Source organism: Phalaenopsis equestris, unplaced genomic scaffold (assembly GCF_001263595.1).
Source record: "Phalaenopsis equestris unplaced genomic scaffold, ASM126359v1 Scaffold000600, whole genome shotgun sequence".
Taxonomy (NCBI): Eukaryota; Viridiplantae; Streptophyta; class Magnoliopsida; order Asparagales; family Orchidaceae; genus Phalaenopsis; species Phalaenopsis equestris.
This window is the reverse complement of record NW_018165040.1, coordinates 2,333,192-2,359,627: the sequence shown is the minus strand read 5'-3', so window position 1 is coordinate 2,359,627 and position 26,436 is coordinate 2,333,192. Positions and strand designations below refer to the sequence as shown.

At 33.2% G+C, this 26,436-nt stretch overlaps 1 protein-coding gene across 2 annotated transcripts; it reads right to left on the bottom strand.

The window, feature by feature from the left end:
• Positions 1-728: 728 nt before the first annotated feature.
• LOC110029767 (U2 small nuclear ribonucleoprotein A') lies at positions 729-24,593 on the bottom strand. 2 transcript variants are annotated; one of them, XM_020732196.1, is made up of 8 exons: positions 24,366-24,593; positions 24,238-24,278; positions 14,150-14,279; positions 13,850-14,055; positions 11,779-11,952; positions 1,971-2,021; positions 1,717-1,863; positions 729-928 (listed from the first exon to the last, which is right to left on the bottom strand). In XM_020732196.1, the coding sequence occupies exons 1-8, from the start codon at positions 24,445-24,447 to the stop codon at positions 923-925; spliced, it is 837 nt and encodes a 278-aa protein (XP_020587855.1). In that variant the 5' UTR covers positions 24,448-24,593; the 3' UTR covers positions 729-922. The 2 variants fall into 2 exon arrangements, with proteins under 2 accessions (XP_020587855.1, XP_020587856.1); XM_020732197.1 differs by lacking the exon at positions 24,366-24,593 and adding an exon at positions 14,902-15,010 and having other exon boundaries at positions 24,238-24,257.
• Positions 24,594-26,436: the final 1,843 nt, after the last annotated feature.

Here is a 26,436-nt window from a genome sequence, read left to right as displayed (position 1 = left end):
GTAAACTGTTCTTTTCATTTAAGATTGAAATCCAGTTTATTATAGCTCTAATGAATTTAGATCGACTTCTAATTCCGAGGGCGAGCCAAATATGGTATTTATAATTTATATATATATATATATTTTTTTATTTAACTATCTGCATTTCTTACGTTTTAATTGAAATAAAAATCGTTGGAAAAAATAAGAAAATAAAAAGTTTATTTTATTCATCATGCAGAAAGGGTTTAGTTTCTATTATAAAATGTTAGCTATATGGTAATTAATATTTTTTTATTGATATCATCAAATATAATTGATATTATCAAATTCAATATAAAATCTAATTAGGGTAAAGGTCCTTAAAAAACAGAACCAATGAAATAAATTAAAATGGGAAAAAAAAAAGCTTAAAATAGTAACTAAAAAAGTGGTTACATATACACCACCCAATTCATATGTATTTACATATCTAAAATTTAAACTCCAGTATTTACATTTATACCACAAATCTTTCTTATAATATAACGAAAAAAAAATCACCATTTTATCTTCTAAAAATTAAAATACGCCTTTTCATGTACGCCGACCTATATATAAAAATTAATACATAAATATAAAAAATGTAAATATATGAGAATTACGTGATATGTATGTAAATCTTAAATAAAAAAAAAAAAAAACTTGGAAATCACAGTGATTGGAATGACTATGAAATTTAAAAAGACAAAATAATCACCAATTTCTCAAATTAAAAATAAACTAAATTACTTGTACAAGGTTTCTAGCAATAGAAAACCAAGAAAGTTGGAACACAGTCAAATTTTACTAACTTACAACACTTCCTTTTAGAGTAGAAAGGATAAATAAAATTTCTAACCTCAATGGCACAGCGAAGCACAAATCGCTGCATAATTAGACAGCCAAGGCCAGGGCACTCTCTTCAGTCCTGCAAGGCATGTAATTCTGGTTTTAGTAAACTGCAGCCCGCACACAGCTGTTTGTGAATTGAGAAATTATAAAAAAAAAAATGTTTACTTAAACTAGTTTAATTAGCAAGAGTAATTAGTTCCTAATAGTCTTATAAGTATTCAAATATATGCATTTATAGAGTCTTAAGAAGTTTCTCTTGTATGCACCCATATATATTTTTATCTGGGCATTTACATGCATACCACAAAATTACTATGTATTACACATCTGCCAATAACAAATTGATATTTACAATCACATCAAAACAAATGCATGGAAATGCTTATTTCACTTTAAAAAAAAAGTTGGTATTAATAGTATTTTCCAAATGATAAAAAATCGATTGTCATATATGTAATCATTAAAGGCTTTTAAGTGTTTGATATACAAATACATCAAGAATTTCATCGTATATATATTTTTATTTCGGGTTAGCAAATAAACTACAATATAAAAATAAAAGGAAGATTTGCATACATACCACTCCATTCATGTATTTACATATCTACATCTAAATTCCAATTTTTAAATATGTGCCACCTCAACCATGCATGAAAAGGTGTAATTCCCTTTATAAAAGTCAAAATAGTGATATTTTTTATGTGAGGAAAAATTTGGATGGCACTAATGTACAAAGTAATAATTTGGTGTTATAAATACATAGGAATTAAGTGGTATACATGTAAATGCCACGAAAGTCCCCAAATGTAAACATAAACTCAAGCTATAAAGGAAATAAATATTAAATTTAAAGTAGAATTTAACCTGATCAATGGTGGTGGAATTGTTATTCTCTTCTGTGATTGAAGCATCAATGGTCCCGTCCTCAATATCAGTCTCCATTTTGTCAACTTCGTTTTCACCTCTTCCTGGAATCTGAAATTCTGCAGGAATTTGCCCAGATCTCAAAGCCTGTAATGGCAATCAAAATAAGCTGCGTTATAAATATATAAAAAAGCAGGGATTAAAATGAAAAGAAAAAAATATAATAAAGAAATGTTTTGATTTGCTGGAGGTACCTGCTCCAGCCTTGCAACTTCTTCAAGTGTTTGAGAATTTACAATTGCAGCCTGCACATATAATGAGGAAATATCAATTTTAGCAGTACAACAACAACAAAGCCTTAATCCCACTACGTGGGGGGGTTGGACTACGTGGGGTTGGCTACATGAATCCTTTTCTCCATTGCATCCTATTTAGTGTCATATTTTCAATTATAGCAGTAGTAGCAGAAAATATAGCCAGAAATTATACCTTCAAGTCAGGTTTATGAAGGCACAAGGGAAAAAAAAAAGAAAAAAATTATGAATCATAGATTCTCTTATATGGAATGGAATTATTGAAGACCCGCACTTAGAGGGAGAAAAGGCACATCAAATCAGATACAAAAGGATAAATATAAATTTACATGCATACAACACAATTCTTATGTATTTACATGTTTAAAACCCAGAGTTCGATATTTACACTTACAACATTTTGGTGTCATAAATCTATATGCATGAAAAGGTGTGTTTCACTTTTAAAGAGATAGTGATCGTCATATTAAAGATTCGAGTGGTATGCATGCAAATATTAATGTTTAGGTGTTAGACATGTGAACACACAAGATTGTGCGGTCTGCATGTAAATGCCCCAAAATAGAAAGATTTGCATGCATATCACTTAACTTGTAAGTATTTATATATCTAACCCCTAAACTTGAATTTATACAAAAATACCGCATTATCCATGCATGAAAAGATGTATTTCACATTTTAAAAATGGTGGTATTTTTTGTGAGATATAGATGGTACAAATGTAAAAAGTAAAATTTAGGTGTTCCATATGTAAAAACATAGGAATTAGGTGTTCCGTATGTAAATGCACCCCAAAAAATATCAATTATCTAAGTAATATGCGAGAATCATACACGAGTTTATGAATTCAGCTAACAAAATTTTGAGCGAGTTGCGGCAAGATGACTAGGTCAAATAAAGCAAGTAAATATGGCAGAAATAAAACTTCAAGCCAGCACTAAAGCCAAAAGGTTCTAAACAACATTAAAAATACATAATAAATCCTGGAGCAGATATGCAGAATGAATAAATTATCTCTTACATAATACAGTTTTGGCACAATTTTTGCAGTTGAATGTAAAATAAAAAAAGGAGCATTTACATGCACCCCACCCCATTTCTATGTGTCTAGAGTTTATACATGTAACACCTAAACTTTGCTTTTTTACTTTTACACCACCCAAATCTTTCACATGAGATCAAAAACATAACTAGTTCAACTTTAAAAAAGTGAGATAATCCTTTTCATGCATAGATAAAGTGTCATTTATGTAAAAAATAAAATTTACGTGCTAGATATGTAAATGCATAAGAATTGAGAGATATGTATGTAAAGCTTCCCAAAAAAAAAAAAAAAAAAAAAAAAAAAAAAAAAAAAAAAAAAAAAAAAAAAAAAACAGAAGTTAGTCTTCTATTGTAAAATAATTTTTCACGAGCTAAGAAACTTAAATATGGTTCTACTGGTTCTAAATGAGCTAAAACCCAACAAGAATGCCATAGTAATTATGCGATTGATGTAGGGCTAATTTGGTGAATCAAAAAAACGAAATAAAAGAGAACCCTAACCGCTAAAACTACATGTGGTGATTTCCAGCTAATAGAGGATTTGACATTTAAGGTTCATCTCATTAGTATTGGTATATAAGTTTTATATTCAGCTTTAGAGGATTTATATAATACGCTTATAGAAAATGAGAAAAATAAAATAGTTACGGTAGGTGATAAAAGATCAAGATGCATGAATCCGGTTAAATGCATTATAAATGAAGAATAATAAGATGTAAAATAATGTGAAATTAAGTTGCCAAGAGAGGTAGATTGACACTCTGTAGTTGAACCAAACCTGATCAAACCTAATGTCAAATGAGACGAGCAATTTGAGGCAGCAAAAACAACAAGCCTATATCCCCCTAAGTGGGGTTGGCAATGACGGGCATTCCGAGAATTTTAGTAAAAATTTTGCAACAAATATTCAAGTAAAAACTACAAATTTAATGAATTATATACTAAGTTTAGTATTGAGGAAGAGGATGAGATCTATAAAATAGTGAAGGCAAGAGAAAATAGCCTTGGATTTTGATGAAGGTAGATGTATTAAAAGTGAAGATAATAAAATACTGGTTAAGGATGAAGACATCAGAAAAAAATAACAAGTTATAAATTTGAGAAATCATCAAATGGGATATTTAATGAAAGAAATTATTTTGAAAGACGACAATGAACAAACAGGAACAATATAATGAGTTATATTATAGATTATTCCAAAAAAATTAAGTGGACTTAATTCTCAAAAAGATGTACAAAAGAAAATGTTTATGATCACCCAAAATTTTTTAATTATCGTAAGTCTACATCAAGAGTCAAATACTGGGTTGGGTGTGTGTGTGAAATTATTTTGGAAGAGGACAATGAACAAACAAGAACAATACTATGAGTTATATTATAGATTAATCCAAAAAAATACTGTAAAGTTAATTCTTAAAAATATGCATAAAAGATAATGTTTATGATTACCCAAAAAGCTTTTAATTATCGTAAATTTACATCAAGATTCAACATTAGGTTGATAATTTTAATATGAATGCGATGGTGACATTTTAATAGGCGATACATCTGCTGAAAAAAATTTAAATTATTAGAACAATGAATTAAATTTTTAGAAGGCACAACCCTTAAAATTAGTATAAAGAATGTTTAGTATATAAAATATAATTTTAGTACACATGATACTAACAATCACCATACAATATTATTAAAAGATAAATGATGCTAATGTTTGGTAGGTTTAAGTTTATTTGACCTGCTATAAGAAATAAAGATATAAATGAGAATATAACTTCAAGAGTCAAGGTTGGATAGGTAAATTGAAGAAAGTCCTCGATAATTTTATGTGATAAGAGAAAATCATGAAGATTGAAAGTAAACTTTATAAAACTATAATTAAGTTAATGATATTGTATTGATATATAAATTAAGTTATTAAAAAGTCATTGATATCTAATTTAAGTGCAATAAAATTGAAAAATGTTCAGATAAAAGTATGACAAAACTGAAGAAGTAACCTAAAGAATTATTACAATGAAATAAAAAAATTGGAGAGACATCTAATGAAAATAAGGTGGCCGAAACAAACTTAAGTGACTTAGAAATACACAATAAATGATAGAATTAGTGTTAGTTTAGGAAGAAAAAGAAGACTATCTAAAGTTATATGAGTACAAGTTCTTCAAAATAATTTATGAAGCATAGATTTAACACCGAAAATGTCACCCTTTTGGAGCAAATAAAAATCATAAATTCATAGTTGGAATAAGGCTAATGATGAGGTGATTACATATTTTAATGATGGAGACATTTATGAAAGCTGAAAATATTATTTTAGAAAATAATTAAAAACACAATTTGGGCAGCTGTCTCGTATTTGCTTTTAGACAACCATAATTCTTTTTCCCCACAACTTTCATGTTGCCTTTCATAAATTTATGTGATTGAAATAACTTGTTATAATCAAATTTATTATTGTGTGATAATTATAAGAAAATTATCCATTTTTCTTAAAGGAAAAAAGTTTTTAATACTCAAGAACATTTTCCAAAAATCTACTTTCCACGAAATAAGTCTAAAAAATCTTCTATAAAATAACACAATTACACGATTCCTAAATCTGAGTAACAAGGGCAGTTTTATATGATTTGTGATTCTAGTGGGCGAGATAATAATAACTATCAATCCATATAGCCAACAGATCAAATTATACTGTGTAATAGGTTTAAGTATCTTGAATCTATTATACAGAAAAATTAAATATAAACAAATTATAAGATCTATAGTTAAGAATATGTGACTAAAAATGCAAAAATGTCCTCCAAGAGAACGTCACAGAGATTTACATTCAAATTTTATAAAATTATAATTACGGTGGCACTTTATATGAATCCAAGTGTTTGGTAAACAAAAAGTCATTAATAGTTAAATTGAGCATGTTGAAAATGAGACTAAATGAATATGTATAGAAATCAAGAATGATAAATCGGAAAAGTAATCAATGGAATGCTCCTAAATCTCCCATTATTTTATTAAAGGAAGAATGGAGTGAAAGATTGTAGATAAGAGAATTAAAATATGATTTGGATGTCTACAACAAAGAGTAGAAGGGTAAATAGAATTAGTATAAATGAAAAGAGACAAGCCAAAGTTAACATAGTTAGTAGTTGTTCAAAATGATTTGTAAAGAATAACTTGCACCTTCAATAGCACTAAAAAAGAATAAATGAAAATTGAAACTTTATAAAACTGACACACTAAAGATTTAACATTTCAATTACATTCAACCTCCATAACATTTTGGTTAGAAGAACCAAGATGATACATAAATAAAATAGGTTTCTAAAGAAAACAAATAAAATATAATTTAATGTAAATATTAAATATACAAAAATTAGCTAAAGTTGAGATGATAGATATTAGATTATAACGGCTATCCCTATGCCGTTATTACTTATTATTTGATTTTATTCACAGATTATATTTTTCCTCTTTTATTTTATTCTATTTTATTTTCTTTTTATATTATTTTATTATGTTTTTATTGCTTTCCATTATTATACCTATTGTAATTGGGTTTAAATACCACTCCTATCAATAAAATTGTGTTGGTCTATTCCAAATCTCAACGTGTTATTAGAGCCTAGCCCTAGATCCAACAGTCTCTAGCCTCCTCAACCAGTTTCAGCAGTCGCCGCCTCCACATCCTAGCCGACAACCTCCTTGTCGAGTCCAGCGAACAAGCAGGAATTCCAGGAGTCGTCTTCCTGTTTGCTCTTGTTTCTCTAGGAACAGAAGGAATTACAGAAGTTTGCGTTCAAAGAAAGACAACGGGTTTCTGCGAATAACAGGCTTCTTCCTGTCTGCAATTGTTCACTCTTCCTACAGATTTCAGCAGCTACCAGAGTAATTCCTGCAGGTTATATTGAGGTCTAGATATAATTTAGAAGCAATAAAGCCGAGCATCACTGCATGAACAACAAATTACGAGCCTCATAACTTGCAGTGGATATCATGGACAATCCACCAACAGCTATAGGCTTTCCCTGCGAAGATGGATTCTTCAACGTCTCCACAGCAACATAAAAGGCATCCATATCACTTTTTCGCCTGCCACCCAGATTTTTTGTAGATTTCCTACAGATTACCTGGTATCCAGCAGTCCGGCTCCCATCTTTCCTGCAGTCTGATTACCATCTTTCCTGCTGCTTTCTTGCAACCTCCCTACAGCCTTCAGCGTTCCGGCATCTTTCCTACAACATTCTTGAAGCTTTCCTCCAGTTATCCGTCAGCCAGTGACTTACAAATCCATCTATGTCTCGGACTCTCAACCACACTCAGGACAAGTGTTGGAAACTTTATGGTAAACCAGCATACAAATCTTCGACCAAATCCTCTGCTACCAAGGGCATCACGGCAACATCCGAATCTACCACGGTTCAACTAACTCCTACCTGGAACATCCCGGAATCCTCTTAATCCCTAAAAAAACAGATGGAGCAATTGATCAAGTTACTTGGAGTCCATCAAGTCTTTACGAGTTCGTCGACCCCCCACATTCAACAAGCTACTCTTCCAATGGCTTCCATGGTTTATTCTGCCTCTAATCCATGGATTATTGATTCAGGTGTCACGGATCACATGACTGTGATGCTCACACGTTTTCTCGACTTACTATTTGTGCTCGGGGAAGGATACCGTCATAATTGTCGATGACTCCTATAATTTCATCGATTGTTCGATCTAATTTTGGAGACTGTTTTACATGTTTCACAGTTGCAATGTAATCGGTTATCTATTAGTAAGTTGACGAATGATATTAATTGTGTAACTAATTTCTCTTATGATTGTTGAGTTTTTCAGGATCGTCGTTCGGGGAGGATGAATGATACTGCTAAGAGTGTAGTCAGACTACTACTTCCAAGAGAAGAGCATGGAGAGTGAGGACACACCTCTCAAGAGTTATAGCATATCTCGAGTCATTGAATGTCTCATTATGTTGTTGTGTTGTTGTTTATGTCATCATAGTTTCCAATATTTAAAAAATTTATACCCTTGAATGTTTTCTAATAAATACTTTTCTAATTTTATTTGTGAGACATGTCAATTAACCAAACATGATCGAGTTCATCACCCACCCCACACTTAAACACCTTCCACTCATTTCTCTCTCATTAACAAAGACATTTGGGGACCATCTCGCACTCTCAGCTGCATCAATAAGTGGTGGTTCCTGACTATGATTGATGATCACACTCGAATGAAATGAGTTTATATTTTAAAAAACAAATTAGATGTTGTTGCACCTTCCAAAACTTTTAAACTTTCATTTTAATTCAATTTAAAACTCCTATTCAGGTCCTTCAGACCAACAATGGTAGTGAGTTTTTCAACTCTATTTTAGGTAATTTTTTTGTGAGCAAGAGCATCCTCCATCATAAGTCTTGTACGGACTCTCCTTAATAAAATGGGGTAGTCGAGAGGAAAAATGTTTCAATCAAATGTCCCAAAACGGTTTTGAAACGATGTCATTCTCACTGCCACCTATCTCATAGATAGAATCCCTTCTAAAATTCACAAGTTTCGAACCCCTCTGACAGTCCTGATGTCTTGCTTCCCAATCAATCGGGTCTTCTCCGCCTTAAACCTCAAGAATTTTGGGTGCACTACTTTTGTTCGGAACATTGCCCCCAGTCCGGGTAAACTTGATCCCAGATCCATAAAATGTACCTTCCTTGGATACTCCACTTAAAAAGGATATCGGTGCCTTGATTCTACCACTAACAAAATTTATGTGAGTGATAATGTCTCTTTCTTTGAAAGAGTTCTCTATTTTCCTAGCTCAACCTCAAGTAAAAGGCAGCTTGAGTTCATAGACATTGTCTCTTATCCTACTCCTATGAATGTTCCCTCCATTGCTCCTGCCACTAAGGAGTCCCCTGTTTCGATGAGTACATCATCCGGTAAGTCCCCTATTCAGTGAGTGCACAATCTCCTCCTCCCACTATCCAGGTCTACACACAGCGCACTCATTCCAATGCTCCTACTCTAGAGCCAGCTTCCTCCTTACAATACCCTGATTCCACTTTGGGAGACATCCTCAGCACGACCACTTCTTCGAATGAGGTGAGTTCTCCGAGTAAGGTATGCAATCAGACATGCTCACTCTATTCTACAGCAAAATACATCTCTTTCCGCAATTATCACCGACCTACAGAGCATTTGCTACTGCCCTGGCGAACCACCAGATCTTAGCTACTATTGAGGTTACTCTTGTTGATCTAGCTTGAAAAACAACAGTAATTGAGGATATGAATGACTTTCAGCGGAACCATACATGAGACGTCATTGATCTTCCTCGGGGTAAGAAAACTGTGGGATGCGATGGATTTTCAACACCAAGTTTGGCTCTAATGGATCATTTGAACGCAAAAAGGCATGATTGGTCACAAAAAAGATACTCAAAGACCTACGGAGTTGATTATGATGAGAAATTTGCTCTAGTAGCTAAGTTAAACACTATTTGAGTCCTGTTGTCCCTTACGGTGAATCTGTATTGACCTTTATTCCAGCTAGATATCAAGAATGTATTCTTAAATGGATAGCTTATAGAAAAGGTATATATGTCTCTCCTTCTTGGCTTTGACTCTACTGTCTCTAGAGGGCAAGTGTGTAGGTTGCGAAAATTCCTCTATGGGCTAAAGCAGTCCCAAAGAGCCTGGTTCGACAAATCCAAAAAGGTGGTTGTGGGTCATGATTTTACTCAGGCTCAATCAGATCACTTTCTTTTTCGGCATTCTTCCAATAGCCAGACAACTATCTTTATTGTTTATGTTGACGATATTGTTCTTACAAATAACGATCTCCCAGCATTGGAGTCCTTGAAAGAAATTCTTGTTAATTCCTCAGATACTTCGTAGGCATAGAAATAGCTCAATCATCTCGGGGTATTTGTCTATCTCGTCACAAATATGTAATTGATCTCTTGACAGAGCACAAACTTCTTTTGTACAAACGCGTTGTTGTCCCTATGGATCCAAATATAAAATTATCTGACATTCACAATATTGTGTCTGTCAACAAGACTCGTTGCCAGTATCTTGTGAAAAACTCATCTACATCACAAATACTCACCTCGACATATGTCACGCAGTTTGAATAGTGAGTCAATTCATGCATGACCCCTATGAGCACCATCTCTAAGCTATCTATTGAATTCCCCATTATTTAAAAGATACACCGAACTCGGGTTTGTTTTTCTCCCGTCACATCTCTCAATCTATTGCGGTGTATACAAAAGCTGATTGGGTCGGATTAGTTCATGATCGACGTTCCACATCGGGATATTGCCCATTTGTATGGGGCAATCTTGTCACTTGGAAAAGCAAGAAACTGTCTACGGTTGCCCGAAACAGTGCTGAAACTGAATTCTGATTTATGACCTTAAAAAGTTGTGAAGCTCTCTGGCTAAGCACCATGTTTCGTTAACTCTATATGTCAATCCCCATCCCACTGCATCTATTATGTGATAATAAGACTACAATCAACACTGCTCACAATCCAGTCTGACATAATCGTACTAAACATGTGAAGATCGACAGACACTTTATTAAAGAAAAGATTTGAGTCCAGGAAGAATTGCATTCCATATATGTCATCTAGCGATCAACTAGCGGACAACCTCACCAAGAATCTGTCTCGCCCTTTATTCGATGACTTCAAGTCCAAGTTGAATATGACTGACATTTATGTTTTAACTTGAGGGGGAGTATTAGACTATAATGGCTATCCCTCCATAGTTATTACTTATTATTTGATTTTATTCACTGGTTATATTTTTTTCACTTTTGATTTCTTCTGTTTTATTTTCTTTCCTTATTATTTTATTCTATTTGTATTGTTTTCCATTATTATGTATCTTATAATTGGGTTTAAATATCACTCCCATCAATAAAATTGTGTTGGTCTGTTTCAAATCTCAACAATAGAGATGAACCTATAAATACTTGCAACAGTTATTCTAGCTAGCACAGGGGGAATATACGGAATTAAATAGCCCGTTCACAGCATAATTTAACATAGATTGTAATGCAAAATAACCAAACAGGGAAAATATATCAATTTAATATTCATCTAATCAACAAAAATAAGAGCATGAACAATGCATGAAGCTTCCAATGATATATGAGAATGAGTTGATGCATAATTTTACTCCTAAATTATATAGAGGTTGTTTCAGTTATTTGAATCCTTGAATTCTACGTCACGTTGGAGGCAAACCATTTCACTTGGTCAAACCTCTATCTCGTTAGTATAATCACCCCATAGGTGAATTAAATCTTTAATGATATGGTATTGACCGCTGCAAGTTGAGTGATTAATGACTCAATAAGCATGAATTTACTACTAAAAAGAATAAAAATCATGGTTAGCATATGATTCAAACTCAATCATGTTTTATACATGAATAGATTCGTAAGTGGACACTAGAATACAACCCATTGCAGTAAAGAATAAAGATAAACAGTTTGGCTTCGTAGGATTGAGATAAAATAAATATCTCCGAATCACACACTCGCAACATAATTCAGATGTAAGAAACAAAAAGGTTCAACAACATGAAATGCACTCCACGGATTTAAAAGATCCATCTAAAGGATTTTGTTAAACCTTCAACAATGCAAAGAAGTATGATTCCAGATAGAATTTTTATTCTGAAAGTTACCTTAATGGCTATAATTTGCTCTGGTGTAGGGGCAACAACTTTAGGAATTTGTTCTTCCTTCAAGGAATCAGTAGCATTTGTAGCCTCGCCAGGAGTAAATGTCTTAGCAGGTATCTTTTTGGCCTCCTCTTCTGCTTCCTTTGAAGCATAAAGCCCTTCAGCTTCAATCCTCTCCTATCATCAAAGAAATCAACAGAATCAATGTCAGATAGCTCATCAAGAGAATGTAAAGATAAAAATAAAAGGGGCATTTACATACATACCAACCAATTCTTATATAATTACATATTTAGCACCTAAAATTTAATTTTTACAGTTAGACCATCCAAATCTTTCATATCACATAAAAAAATATCATTATTCTAAATTCTAAAAAGTGAAATACATCTTATGGTGGCATTTATGTAAATAATGAAGTTTAGGTGTTAGAAATGCAAATACATAGGAATTAAGTGGCATGTATGTAAAGCTTCCAAATAAAAGCTGTCATTTTATAAAGCTCAAAAATAGAGTTTTTAATTTTTGGGCTAGGGCATACTCAATTTAGGAGAGGATCAACAATTTACTAAACAAAAGAAAATGCTATTGCTTGTAACAAAAGTGTCTAAGGATCGTTGAAAAAACTTACTGCAAAGTTAAAGCAGAATTAAGGAAAATGAATGAAGATCAAAATGGTTATGAATTTGAGGTTGATATTTACGATGATAGTCAAGAGATTTTTTGGAGCACCAAGAAGATCTCAATTCAGGAAGGTGGTACTATAAGGTGAGCAGCGTAGAATCGATTTGCAGGAGAAAAGAAAAGCCTCTACAGAGATAAAGAGTTCAAAGGGAGCCTAAAGAACTCTTCTCAACCTTATATAATGGCTTCTTCGTCCAGTAAAGATACATGGTGTAATACAAATTTAAAAAATATGAGTTCATGATACATGTCTTGCCCTCAATACTCAACTCTCTTATGCATATGATTTTCCTTTAAGAAAGCTGCATATGTCAAGGATACAAGCCCTCAATTTTTCATGTTTTCAGAATTGCATTATTTTAAAATAAGAAGATTTCTTTACAAATCACTCAATTCTTATGTAGTTACATATCTAACACGGAAATTTCAATTTGCATATACATACCCCCTTACCAGTGCATGAAATGTGTATTTCACTTTTTAAAAGTTAATTGGTAATATTTTTTATGTGATATGAAAGAGTTGGGTAGTATAAATGTAAAATATAGAGTAATAGGTGTCAGATATGTAAATATATCGGAATTAGGTGGTATGTATGGAAATGTCCTTTTAAAATATTAGGAAGTATGCACGTTTGCTTGTTGATTCTATTCAAAGAAGAGGGACTAAGTCACTAAAATTGTCTGTACTTGTAAAAAACCAAACAATCATTTAGCAAGTGGCATTTTTAAGATGAGTAACTTCTAAATTAAAAAATTGTTGATAGATGATCTAAGATTTAAGCAAGCCATCAAGATTAAATTGGTTAAAAAAAGACACCTTGCTTGGAATAAAAAAAAACTAATATTGAATTATACAATCCCAAGGAAACAAATTACATGGTCTGAGGAATTTGCATTGAAACAACTTTCGATAAAAACAAAAGTTATGCAATATGTTAATACTTTGTATTATTTGTTGTCAGGTAAAGCGGGGGAAATTTGGATTTACACCGCCACATTCCATCTCCTATAGACTTACCGAGTGTGCTTATTATTTTATTATGTTAGGTTGTTTGTGATTGCATGGTTGATTAACCATAACCAGAGTTCAACGTCAACGATTGTAGCTCCTCTTAGTATACAGCATTAAAAAATTGAAAGAAACAGAATGCACAGAAACTTTTTTATTACTTTAATTCTGTTACCATAAAATAAGGGCTGGTAATGTAAGTGCTATGAAGAAATCCATAGGCATTAGGCTATTGTATAAAATACCATAGTGCAAAAAATGACTTACTTAAGGTGCTATCACAAAAAAATCAGTTTGGTGCTTAAGAGTAAACTATCAGAAATCAAGCGGTGCATGGAAAATGCCCTGGTGGTGAAACTGATGCTACACAGAAATATACCTTTTGTTTAACTTTCCTGAAATCTAGCAACCTTAGCTTCTTCAGCTTGAAGATCACATAAAGGCGGTAATTTGGTTTCTTTGTGATGTTATTGTCCAGTAAACTAAGAGTTTGCAACTTTGGAAGGGATGCTAGGGGATCGATCTCCACCAGATTTACAAGCCGGTTATTTGTAAGAATCAAAGTGTGTAACTTTGGCAAGAATTCTGTAAATAGAAGAAATATCAATATAAGCAAAGACAATCTTAGAAGCATTAAATCTATGCACAAAAATCTAGAAAAATTTACCAAATATCTTACCTCCAATTTCAGGATTAATACGAGTGATTCTGTTATTATTAATTAGCAAAGTGCTGAGCCGATTTAAATAAGGGAAGTTTTCAAGCTTAACAATCTCATTATCAGAGAGATCTAATGTGTCAAATTGATCCTGCAAAGGAGTAAAAGAAGGATAAATGAAATAAACTTAGTATCAGAAGATGGTTCTACAATTTTCAAAGCATCTTCAGAGAGCTTGTTGAGAAGGCAAGCAGAAGACTGTCGTATTGCTTGGTGTGGTAATAAGGGGGGTGTGAAACAATTTAAAAAATAAATATGAAATATAAAACCAAAATAACAGCCGCTTAAGTCGCTTGAAAAAATCAATCTAATGAACATTGAAGATCATATAAAACATTAAAAGAAAGGAGGATTGACATACATACCACTCAATTCCTATGCATTTACATAAATAACACCATAACTTCAATTTATACATGTGTGCCACTTTACCTATGCATGAAAAGGTGTATTTTATTTTTCAAAGATAAATGGTGGTATTTTCAATTGATATGAAACATTTGCGTGGTATAAATGTAAAAATAAAGATTAGGTGCTAGATATCAAAATACATATGAATTGGGTGGTATGTATGTAAATGTCCTAAAAGAAAATTATTTTCTATGGTGCAACCAGAATCTAAATTATATATTAAAACAACATTTTTGACAATGTGAAATCTACAATAATACAATCATAAATCAGCCATGCATTCAAGCAAAAGCATACTTCACCTCCATAATTAGCCTTATCCCAATGATATGGGGTTGGATTAATGAATTTGACTTCTCCATTCACTCTTGTTGATCTAGGAGACTCTTCATACATTGTATTGGGATAAACCTAGTCCAAGATACTTGGTTGATCAGACGTTGGTTTATCACATTTTGGGATAATCTAAAATCATATCAGGTTAAAAGACATCGAAACAAGAAAACTTCGTAATCAATGCAAAACCCAAGGCATCAAAATGGAGCCATTATTTGCTAAATTATAATTTTATTATTAAAACAATAAAAAAAACAATGCAGATCCAAAGAAGAGTAGAACAGAAAAAATCATTATCCCTCCTTAACCACTCCCTTAATCCCCGCCTCAATCAGCATCTTGATCATCAAGAAACGATATTTTTATTATTTTTTTAATTTACATAAATCCTTGATTTAAGTAAAATAGCTAAGACTCCTATAATTTATAAATAGGCCATTATAATGTATTTTAAAATTTGAATTTTCTCTCTACCTTCCGCAGCACTCATTCACAAGTTTGAATACATAACAATGCTAATGGCATAAAATCTAGGAAAAAATCAAATTCTCCTGTTCTCTCTCATCATATATTCTCTCCTATGCCATTTATCTCTTTATCTGACTGCATTCTCTGACTCAAACAGTAGAAAATTCTCTCTCATGCAAGCTAATTGAGAGACTAAAGAATAAAATAAAAGAGATGAGAGAGAACAGAATAGAAAAGAGAAGAAAAGATTTGATCAAATGAGGGAAACCAAGAGTATAACAAAAGCCAAGCAAAGTAAGGAATTTATAATCTGCAATGCAAATGTGGATTCAATATTATCTTCGCGGAAGTAAGTTGTTATGCCGGTGCATAGCTTAAAGACAATTTTGTCTTTTCTTGTTTATTATTCTTTAGTATAAATAGATCATAATAGGCTTAAAGTTAGGGTATGCACAAGTTATTTCCCTATGAATCTAAGGGTTAAGGTTTGTGAGAGATTTCCTACTTCTCGAATTGTAAGAATTGGGAGAAATCGCCTATCTCTCAAATTGTAGGTGTTTATCTTTGTATTTTTAGTGCATGTTTGATACTTTTCCAATAAAATGTATTTGCCCTAAATTCTGTGGGAAAACCTATCTCAAAATGTATCAATTGGCATCAAAGCTTTCGATACAGAAAGAAGGAATCACCGCCTTAAAGTGTTTCGGTCGCATTGGGATCGTAGACTTACAACCTCCCTCAAGTCGCTAAACAGTCGGAAGGTGACGAAATCTAATAAATCTAGCTTGGAAGTAGTCGATTGCTTGATTGCTAGTCGAGGAAGTCGTCAATTGCTAGCTGGGAATCGCCAATCTCGATAGTGTCAAGATAAGAGACGCACGACTTTGTGACCTATTTCGCGGCAAACAGAGACACAAAACTTCCTTCTTTGGCAGCATACTAAGACCCAAAACTTCCATTTTTCTCGTATTCCAGCATCGTCTTGGCGATAACTAGAGCTAGCTAAGATGGCCACGTGAGAATTGTGGCATACAAAGACCCAAAACGACGATCTTCCTCCTTTTGCTCAATCCTCACGATGTAGTAGTGGGATCGCGGTGTCCAATCGTAATCCAAGATCACAAAAGTCAGCAACCAAATCAGGCGTAGCCAAATGACGAAACCTCTCATGATCTGGGAAGCCGACAACGGAATTGCAGCACTCATGTCGGGGTTCAAGCTAGCTGGGAAGCCAACCACAAGATCGCAAGTTTTGAAACCGTACAAGGAGCGATGGCAATGAAAAAAGTAGACGCTTTGAAGGTGAAACCAAAGAAGGACATAAGCCATATCAGATCGAAAATAAAAGAATGTTTTTCTATAATGGATAAGTGTCCATGGAGGGGCAGTTCGAGTGGAGATTCACGGCCCTCGAAAAAAAGATCAAGAAAAGCATTGTGTTTCATACATTAAATGCCTCCGCCCGCAACGGGATCGAGCGACGACATCGAGATTGGACACAAGCAACAACAACCAAAAAGACCAAATTCGAACTTGAACAAAAGGAAGCAAACAAAATTGAAGACAATGATGAAAAAGATGCATGATACGGAGTTAATAGAGATTCTGGTGATTGATGAGCTATTAGATGAGTTGTTTGACACTGCAATGTTCTATAAGATTGACTCGAAGTCAGGACACCATCAGATTTGTATGCGGTTGAAAAAATCGCACAATATGACATTTCGAATTCGTAAGGGTCACCATTAATTTCTGATTAAATCGAAATGATTGCTAGATGATAAAGAATTATGAGAACCAAACAACTTGATCCAACGACAATTTTTCCCATGTTAAGGACAAGGTGTATTTTGGGAGGGGAGTTGTTACGCCGATGCCTGCCTAAGGGCAATTTTTTTTTTGTTATTTATTATTATTTAATATAAATAGACCATAATAGGCCTAGGGATAGGGTATGCATGAGATTATTGTCTATGAGTCTTAGGGTCAAATCCTTCTTAATATAGCTCAATTTTATTTATAAATATGTGATGTTATTGCTGTCCTAAATATGAAAATAAAAAAATGAATCATCTTTTCCCATCTAACGTTAGAGCAGGTATGCATCATTCTTTCTGCTAAATCCTAAAGGAATTCTCCATTCATTGTTTTTCCATAATATTATTGGCAGTCATTGCAAATCTATGTAATTATTTCCCCCAAGAATAGTAGCCTGCATTGTTGAACAAATACAGTCTTCATAGTTCAATCCTACAGAGCCTTTTAGCCCTCATTGTTGATCTTCTACTGCCTTCATTGGTCAATACTAGTAAGTAGTTCAACCTGACAGACTTATGCTGTAAATTATCTGCTTTTTCATCTTCGAATCCTTACTTCCTTTTTTGAAATGGTAAAAAAATTCTGAGAATCAATATAGTACGATCACTTTGGCCTTTGAATCCATAATTTGGGAAATATAGAGTATCAGCCTCTAAGGTAATCTACAGCGGTTACACATTGATAAAACTCTTCTAAATGAGGAGGAAAGCAAAGTCAATTGAGCTAAGTCATTCCATTATTTCCTAGCTTTGGAATTCAATACAGTTAAAAATCAATGAAAATTGCATGCTCATAGCCACCACTCGAGATATTTGCAGAGTAATGTGTAAACCCTGCTACAAGATGCAATATGTTGCTCTGATGTACAAAAGCAATACTTAAATCTCATCAACTAAGCACAGTACGGTTTTAAACTCAGAATACCATAATTTAGTAAAATATTAATTTTTTTTTAATTAAAAGTGGATCATTACTAAAATATAAAAATGAAGTGCGGTGATGATGTTGCAACACAGAAAAAACTTACAAAAAAAGAAAGAGAAGTTGCTAATTCATTGAAAAATTTCAATGCAAAGTTTGATAAGACAATGCTGAGAAAAGACACTACATCCCCTAATGACACTTCCTCAATACTTTGCTTTGAGTAAAATTGGAGATCAATTATGCTAAAACCTCAAGCTATAGAAGATCCATGATATCTACGAGTCACTCGGATGATCTAGAGGGGAAACTTTTTTCCAGGAAAATACAACCTGAGAATAACAAGCCATTTAAATCAGAAGGCATATGGTAAACTTATTGAAAGCAGTTGTGTCACACAAAAGAAAACTACGTTAAACTCCATGGGAAAGCACACGTACCAAAATGAAGATAAAAAGATTCAAAAACTACGCCAGCAAGATCTCTCAAGCAAAAGCTCAGCATCAGTGAAAGCGGAGAAGTCAAGATGGTACAATTTGAAAAACATAGAAATTTCAAAATAATTTAATAATACATCCTGTTGTACATTTTCATTAGCTCAATGAGATAAAAACAATAGTCTGTACGTTTTCAGTGTCTTGGATTCTCCAAATCGTTAATCAGAAATTCTAGTGTTACTAAATATATGACATACGATTCAATCAAATTCGATGCTTATAACAAATCCTAGAAATAAATCATTATTGTAAATGAATGGATAAAAGTTGTTGGACAAAAAAAAAAAATCCTGCCTCCCTCTGTTTGAATGGATAAAAGTTGTTGGACCAAAAAAAAAAAATCCTGCCTCCCTCTGTTTCTTCCAAGAATTTTTTAGATGTTCCAGAGGTATCTACCAATCTTACATCAATGACCAAGTCAACAAAACTTAAATTGCTGAATAACTTTCTTTCATACACATGTTTTTGAGGATCAAGTTACAAGGATAACGATTGTATCTGCTAAATAGAGATCGGCTCTTCTCCAAAAAAGATAGGCTCCACTGTCTTGATTGAGAAAGTAAGTACACATAAAGAGAAAATGCTGCCCCTTTCTCGTTCATCGTAAAATCATTCCCCAAATACAATAAAGATTTAACAATCATCATCAACCCCCTGAACATCAACCATTTAATTTGCTTAAATATAATTTTCCTTTATAGATTACGACTAATGATATTAGCAGTTTCCATTGTGAAACTTACAAACATACCAAACAATATAGTGCAACCTATCCAAAAATAAAATGTCCTTTAAAGCCCTGTCTTGATAGATACTAACATATGTGGCCAGTCTAAAATTCTTAAATTTAAAGCAAGTTTACAACACTTATTGATGATTACAATAAAACGTATGTCCTCTATAAAAAAATGATAAGAACAATTTTTGAATTTTTCACTAAAATTATTAGGTCCAACATTATAAGAGTATTTCAATCAGACCCTTTCATTCGCTTCAAGCAAGGGGTCATCTATGAATAATCATGTGTTGACAAGCTTCGATAGATCAGAACTGTAGTGGGAAAAATAGACAACGCCTCAATTTTGCCCATGCTCAATTGTCTCAAAATAATGTTCTAAAGTACATATTCAAAAAAGTTGTCATAACATCCGCAAACATGATAAATATGATTGAATCTAGAGTGTCAAATTACCAAAGTAAAACAACTTCCTTTTTTTCATTAATTCATTTTCATCCTGATTTTAATGGGCTGGCAAAATATTACCCAAAGTATTTGGTACTATCTTTCGTGCATATTTGAGCTCACAATATTCGTAAATTTGATCTAATTGCACTAAAAAGCATATTTGTAGGACAGTCAACCGTCAAAAAGATTGTTAGTGTTATCATGTAATTGCCCGACAAATGTTGACTTCCATGAATGTCACATACCTTAAAAATGGACCCTTCTTATAAAGTCATTCAATTCAAGAAAATAGGGCATCAAAGGATAATAAGAAATTCTTTCACATTAAAATCTTCTCTACAATAGATAGAGCTTCCTCAAAGAAATTGCATCATATATAATACAATCTACGCTAAACGTGAACCTACTCTTAAAATACCTAGTTGGACAAAAATTCACTGTTGAAATATAAAGTACACGTGGACTGAGTTGCACTACTCCACTTCAAATATATTCAAGAAAAAGAACTCCCATTCCAAGATATGCAAATCAAAGAATATGAGCATGGCACTAAATTTGTTACTTCACTGATGAGCTTACCAAAGTTCTTAAGATCAAAGGACTTGGAAGGCTCAAGAAATTTATTTCTAACTTAAAAAATAGCCTAGATATTGTAAGAGAGAAACAAACAAACACCGATCAAACCTTAAAATAAATTAGGTGAAGAAAAAAATGATGGTACACTATACAGGTCTATATCATAGATAAAATGGAAGGCCGGCATACTTATCCTAGCTTATTTTGTTAGTGTAATGAACCACTTCATTCATGATGCTAAGAATAACACTTGTAAACCATCCAAGGAAGTCTACTCTATCTCAAGGCCGCACCAAGAAAAGGGGTCTTATTTAGAAAAAAAAAAGAGCTTGACCTTGAGACTAGTACAAAATAAGATTATGTTGGCCTGATTATAAAAAAAAAATCCACATTATATTATTATAGCTTCTTTAGAGGAAATTTTCAAACATGAAGAAGTAATAAGAAAGACATGATTTTAAGATCAAGTGCACTTTAGAGCCATGGCTCATGGATTTTGTGAACATCTTTGCATGAAGATAATCATTGAGCTTAAAATATAAGTGAAAGGCGCTGAAAGCATTACAAAACTCTACTGTAATGGTAAATCTACCATCAATATTTCACATAATCTTATACTACATGAACAAATCAAACACATTGAAGTATACAATACTACAGAAAGAAAAAATTGGACGGAGGCTTGTCCAGTGCTCCTTAAATACCATCAAATAACTAGCCAATAGATGGCATAACTAAGCAATTCCCTGCTTCAAGGCTTCAAGAAATTACACAAGCGAAGAATGGAAAACATTTCTTCATCAACATGACAGGGAGCTGAAAATCCAAAATCTATATATAAAACTTTACCTTTCATAGAGTAGCTAAATATGGAATGTCCTAATTATGTAAGTATTCGGACTAATGCTGTGCTCCCCAAGAGAATCAACACAGCTGAATCATCATTTAATGAGGTAAGCCAGTACAACTTTTCTCAAGCAAAAGTGAATGATATTCCCCAAAAATTAATTGGTCCAACCATGAAAATGAGGTACAAATGTTGCACTCCAAAGAAAATTTACACAACCGACTCATCACTTAATGAGTTGAACCAATAAAACTCTTCTCAAGCAAAAGTGAATAAAATTCTCCAAAATTAAATGGTCCAGCCATGAAAATGAGGCCCTTGTGGAGATTTCTTCTACATTTATTTCTCATATCTATAAGTATCTCCAAATCTAGAATATTCAAAATTGTAGGAATGATTGAAGGTCAAATCCTTCCTAATGTAGCTTAACTCCATGCATAAATATGCAATAATAGTACTGCCTTGAATATTAAAAAAAAAATAGAATCATCTTTGCCAAGTTATTTCATGATTGGAGTTCTTTTGAGCGTACCAAATTGCATTAAACCTTGGATATTGATGCACAGATCACCATCCAATTCAATTCTTCAAAACACATAAAGTATGGATATTATACACATCCATTATGCTTTCACCATCAAACCTAAACAGTGTATGCTCCGATTTTAAAATTATAATGATAAGAATGCTCCAAAAGAAAAGATTAAAGTATGGATATTATTCACATCCAAAATGCTTTCATCATTAAACCTAAACAATGTAAACTCCGATTTTAAAATTAAAATGATAAGAATGCTCCACATGATAAGAATGCTCCACAATAAAAAATCCTTGATCCCTGAACTTACATCACACATATTATGAGAGCTTACTAAGGTTGAGACCAAAAATATTTTCCAATATCAATTTTTGTGTACACTAAAGAACCCAAAAAAAGGTTGATGTAAGATCGAAAATACCCAAGTAGTCAAGCAGAAATAGATACATCATCACTGCCAACTTGGGCTAGCCAAACCTCATCGATCGAACGCATTGGGCCAACCCCACAATTAGATTGAGTGCAATAAGCTACATTTTGTCCATTCCAACGGCAAAGTTGTCTACTATTATCAATAGGTCAAATCCAACAACAATAATGAAATGCTTTGGTTGGGTGTGCCGCATAGATTAATTATCTCACAGGAGTCGACCAAACCATAAGCAGGATCAACTATAACATCGTCTAGGTTGAGTAGGCCTATCATGAGTTGACTACAATATCTATTTCTTAATATTAATGCTATTTGCAAGAACAAATTAGCCAAATAGAAGATTCATGATTCAAGTTGTTCAGATATTGCAACGTGCATAAACTGGTTGAAATGATTGTTAGATGTTGATTCACTATAATTAGCCCAAATTAAATATAAAGATCTATTAAGAATAACTTTTCATAGTTTTATTTTTCAAATCATGACAACACTTCTGCATGGTTACTAATCTCTTGCAGTTTTTAAAGATTCTCTACGATAAGAAGCTGTATTTTATAAAAACTGCTAAATTATGGCAGCTATGAGAAAACTGATTTATGCCTGAAAAAATATTTATTATACTCATAGTATCTTTCAAAGAAGTTATTTAACCCACAACATCTTCATAACTACCAAATCAAAATCTGCAAAAGCCCCCAGTAGACCCAATATTAAATTAGGACAACATCTTCAAGGCATCAAAATGGGGACCAATTGTCAATTTATTATTTTGTTTTGAATTTTATAATAAAATAATACAAAATTGACATCCATGCAAGAGAACAAGTGAGCACAATAAATCGTTGTTACTCCATTTTCTCCTTGATTATCTAAACTCTGCTTTATTTTAATTTTAATAGTAACTTAATTTAAGAGGATTAATTAAGGCTCCTAATATTAACAAATAAAAGGCTATTAAAAATGTATTTTACATATAAGACAATATATTATAACTCGAAACTTCTAATTTTAAATAGTCAATTCTCTCACTTCACTATTCCAAAATAGCCTAAAATCCTACTTGTGTTCTCTTAAACTAAAATCATTCTCTCATTATCTCCCCCCCCCCCCCCCCTCTCTCTCTCTCTCTCTAATTCCTTGCATGTAAAATAAGTTTAGATAATCAAGTAGGATTTTAGTTTAAGAACCTAAAATCCTACTTGTGTTCTCCTAAGCTTTTAATGGCTTCATTGCTACAAGAACTTAGATGCATGAAGCATGGATGGTTCCGTTGCAATTTAGTAAAATTTACCATCTTGATTCTATCATATTGACTTTTCTCATCATACGCCTGAGCCACTTTAACCACACAGCTACAACTTCAAAAATTATGTAATAATCTACACATTTGATTTTTAGTATAATAAAACCAGGGTACTTAAACTTTTGCATGTGGGTTTCACTCAGCCTTCAAACATGAATATTGGCATATATTGATAGAATTATTAATAAACACAATCATCACGGTGGTTTTTGGAAAGATAAATTAGGAGGGATGCATTCGTAGAAATAGCAAAGCATTAAGTATTCAGATGTAGCATATATATTTTTTAAATTTTAACAAAAATAAATAAAACCTATCATAAGTTTTGGGGCATAAGATAAGTCTACAAGCCCCCCTCTCCCTCCCTTCAAATTAAAAATGAAAGAAAGATGACTGGGAGGTACCATGCAGTTTGAAAACATGTTGAAGATTCCCTGACAATCAATAATATACTAAAACCACTTGAAAGAACACAGAAATTTGGCTTCTCAAAGGTTGAGCTAAGTTCACGGGGAAAACTAAATCATGCTATTGGCTCCACCCAATACGGGTCCACATGTCCACCCCATTGTGAAACGACAACCTAATGCAAAGCACAACTAGCAAACGAACCAATGGCTTCAACTCTTCAAGCTCAAAAAATGACGATGAAAAATAAGTTGAGAAAAAACTCCAAAGAAAAACAAAACAAACGTAGCAGCATGACTGAACTCACCTCAGTTGCCCCAATATTCTCTATCACCGCGATCTTGTTCCCTAAGAAATCCGACAAGATGCAGAGTATGAGCGCGAGGAATATGATCAGATAAAGGCTGCAGGGGAACAACGGAGGAGAAAATAAACCTCGAAGGTCGAGCTCACGCTCTTTAATGGCGTTGAAGAAGTGGGGGCTCTTCCAAATGAGATCGGCAGTCAGCCTGACCATGGCTCTCTGGGCACTCCTAGCAGAAGAACGAGAAGAGGCGTCTTCTTCTTCCTTCTCCCGCCACTCTTCTCCGTTTTCAGAACCCTAAGGGAATAGGCAGCGCGTGGAGACCAGAGGAATAGGGTGCGCTTTCTGTGTATTTGGTTTGAAAGATATGCAGCTTCGCAAATAAATAAATACTCATTCAAAATTTTGGCTTAAATTCTAATTTTATTGCTCATATAACTCAATTTGATTTTCTATATCAATATTTTAAATTAGTTTGATCTATAATTTTATAACAAAAAATTATATGCAACCATGCATGATTGATTACCTGAAGAAGATGCCCCCGCACAATACATAAGTTGAACTACAATAAAAATAATTTTATTTATTTTGGGAGCTAGAAAAATTACTTTGATTAAATAATAATTTAATGTCTGCGAGACTCACAATAGACCTAGATAAAGAAAATGGATAGGAGGAGGCACCGTGAATGTTTATGTGGAGAACCAGTAAAAAAAAAATCACGATGCATCATTTTTTCAAAATGATTCACTGCAAGGTTGTAAGCACAAAATAGATTCTTATCCCACAACTAAAGAAATATCACAATGATACACCAAGTACAATACTTGTTTGTACACCGTATACTGAAAGATTTGTTATGTTGTGAATGTAATATTTGATAACGGATGTCACTTGAAGTTATTGTTAGTCATTTAATACACCGTATTCGATGTACGTTATTTCATAGTATTTTGTATATTTCACTAATTAATAGTGTCCACCAACTACGACAACCAGGGGGGCGATCAACGGTGGTTGATGTCAGTCGGTGAGCGGTGGTCAACGGCTATAGAAGCCGAGAGTTATTATCAGGTCTTCGGTCTAGAACAACACTAGAAATTGACTAATTATTTCTTCTTTTTCCCTCCAACTCAAGTGAAGAGCGGGTGCTATTTATAGGCCTTGTTGAAGGTATTATAGTCATTTGACTAAGAACAACCATAATCGCCGATCAAATAACTCATATTGATTCCACTTGATCATATAAGTTTTTCTTATGATCAAATGGCCTTAATGACCTTAGAATTAAAATAGCTTAAGCTCATTGGATTCCTTTTTATAGAGGCGATTGATTTGACTATCATGTCAAGATTTCAGTTTATCTGACCCTTCAATCGACTATCAAAAGTCTTCAAGTATGGTTTAATTGCTTGATTTGATTTAGATTATCTCAATTTTTGTATATTTTGGTTTGTCTCATCGAGGCAATCATTTTAATGGTAAATTTGTTAAATCAGACCTGTAGATGATGAACGAAATTCACTCAAAAGATGTATTAAAATCTACGTCAAATGTCTAGAATTCATTCAAGTTAATAAAAATTCAATGATAACACATTAGTTGCCTCTCTATTTTTGAAAAAAAATTATTTGTATCGTCCGAAAATAAACAATCCAACAATTTGTACTTTAAAGTGTTTATGGTTAGCCTCTATATTTTGTGAAGCTTAGATGAACTTGTCATTGTTTTGATGGGTGAAGGTAATAGCTATAGTCTAAAAGCAATGATGTCGACCGGGCAAGGTTACTCCAATGGTAGTAGTGCCTAAAGGGTAATGTTAGGCGCATGAATGTGCGGACATCAATGTGCAAGTGCACTTGTGTGCTCGTATATAAAAAAAAAAAAAGAATTGGGCATTAAAAAGACTATGGGCTCCATAAGCAAACACAAGTGTAAGTCGGGACGGGATGTCAAGCATGGGGACGAGCCAAATCGTGTGTGGGAGCAAGCACGGCGAACGGGCGTGTGAGGGCATGCATGGGTCCAACCCCAAAGTAAAAGGAAAGTTTTTCATTTGGCTTTGAGGCTATGGAGTGGCGATGATGATGTTAATAAAGCCTTTAGCTTCTAGAATGTTTACTCACATTCATCCGACCAAGTGAAGTGCTTCACCCACCACAATGTTGATCCAACTCGCAATTATGCTGATTTTTATAT

Excerpts from the sequence above, each read along its gene's own strand:
- LOC110029767 (XM_020732196.1), bottom strand. The coding sequence starts at position 24,447 with ATGGTCAGGCTGACTGCCGATCTCATTTGGAAGAGCCCCCACTTCTTC. Across the intron at positions 14,280-24,237 it reads AGAATATTGGGGCAACTGAG|GATCAATTTGACACATTAGA; the intron begins GTGAGTTCAGTC and ends ACTCCTTTGCAG. Across the intron at positions 11,953-13,849 it reads TCAGGAAAGTTAAACAAAAG|GAGAGGATTGAAGCTGAAGG; the intron begins GTATATTTCTGT and ends CTTTGATGATAG.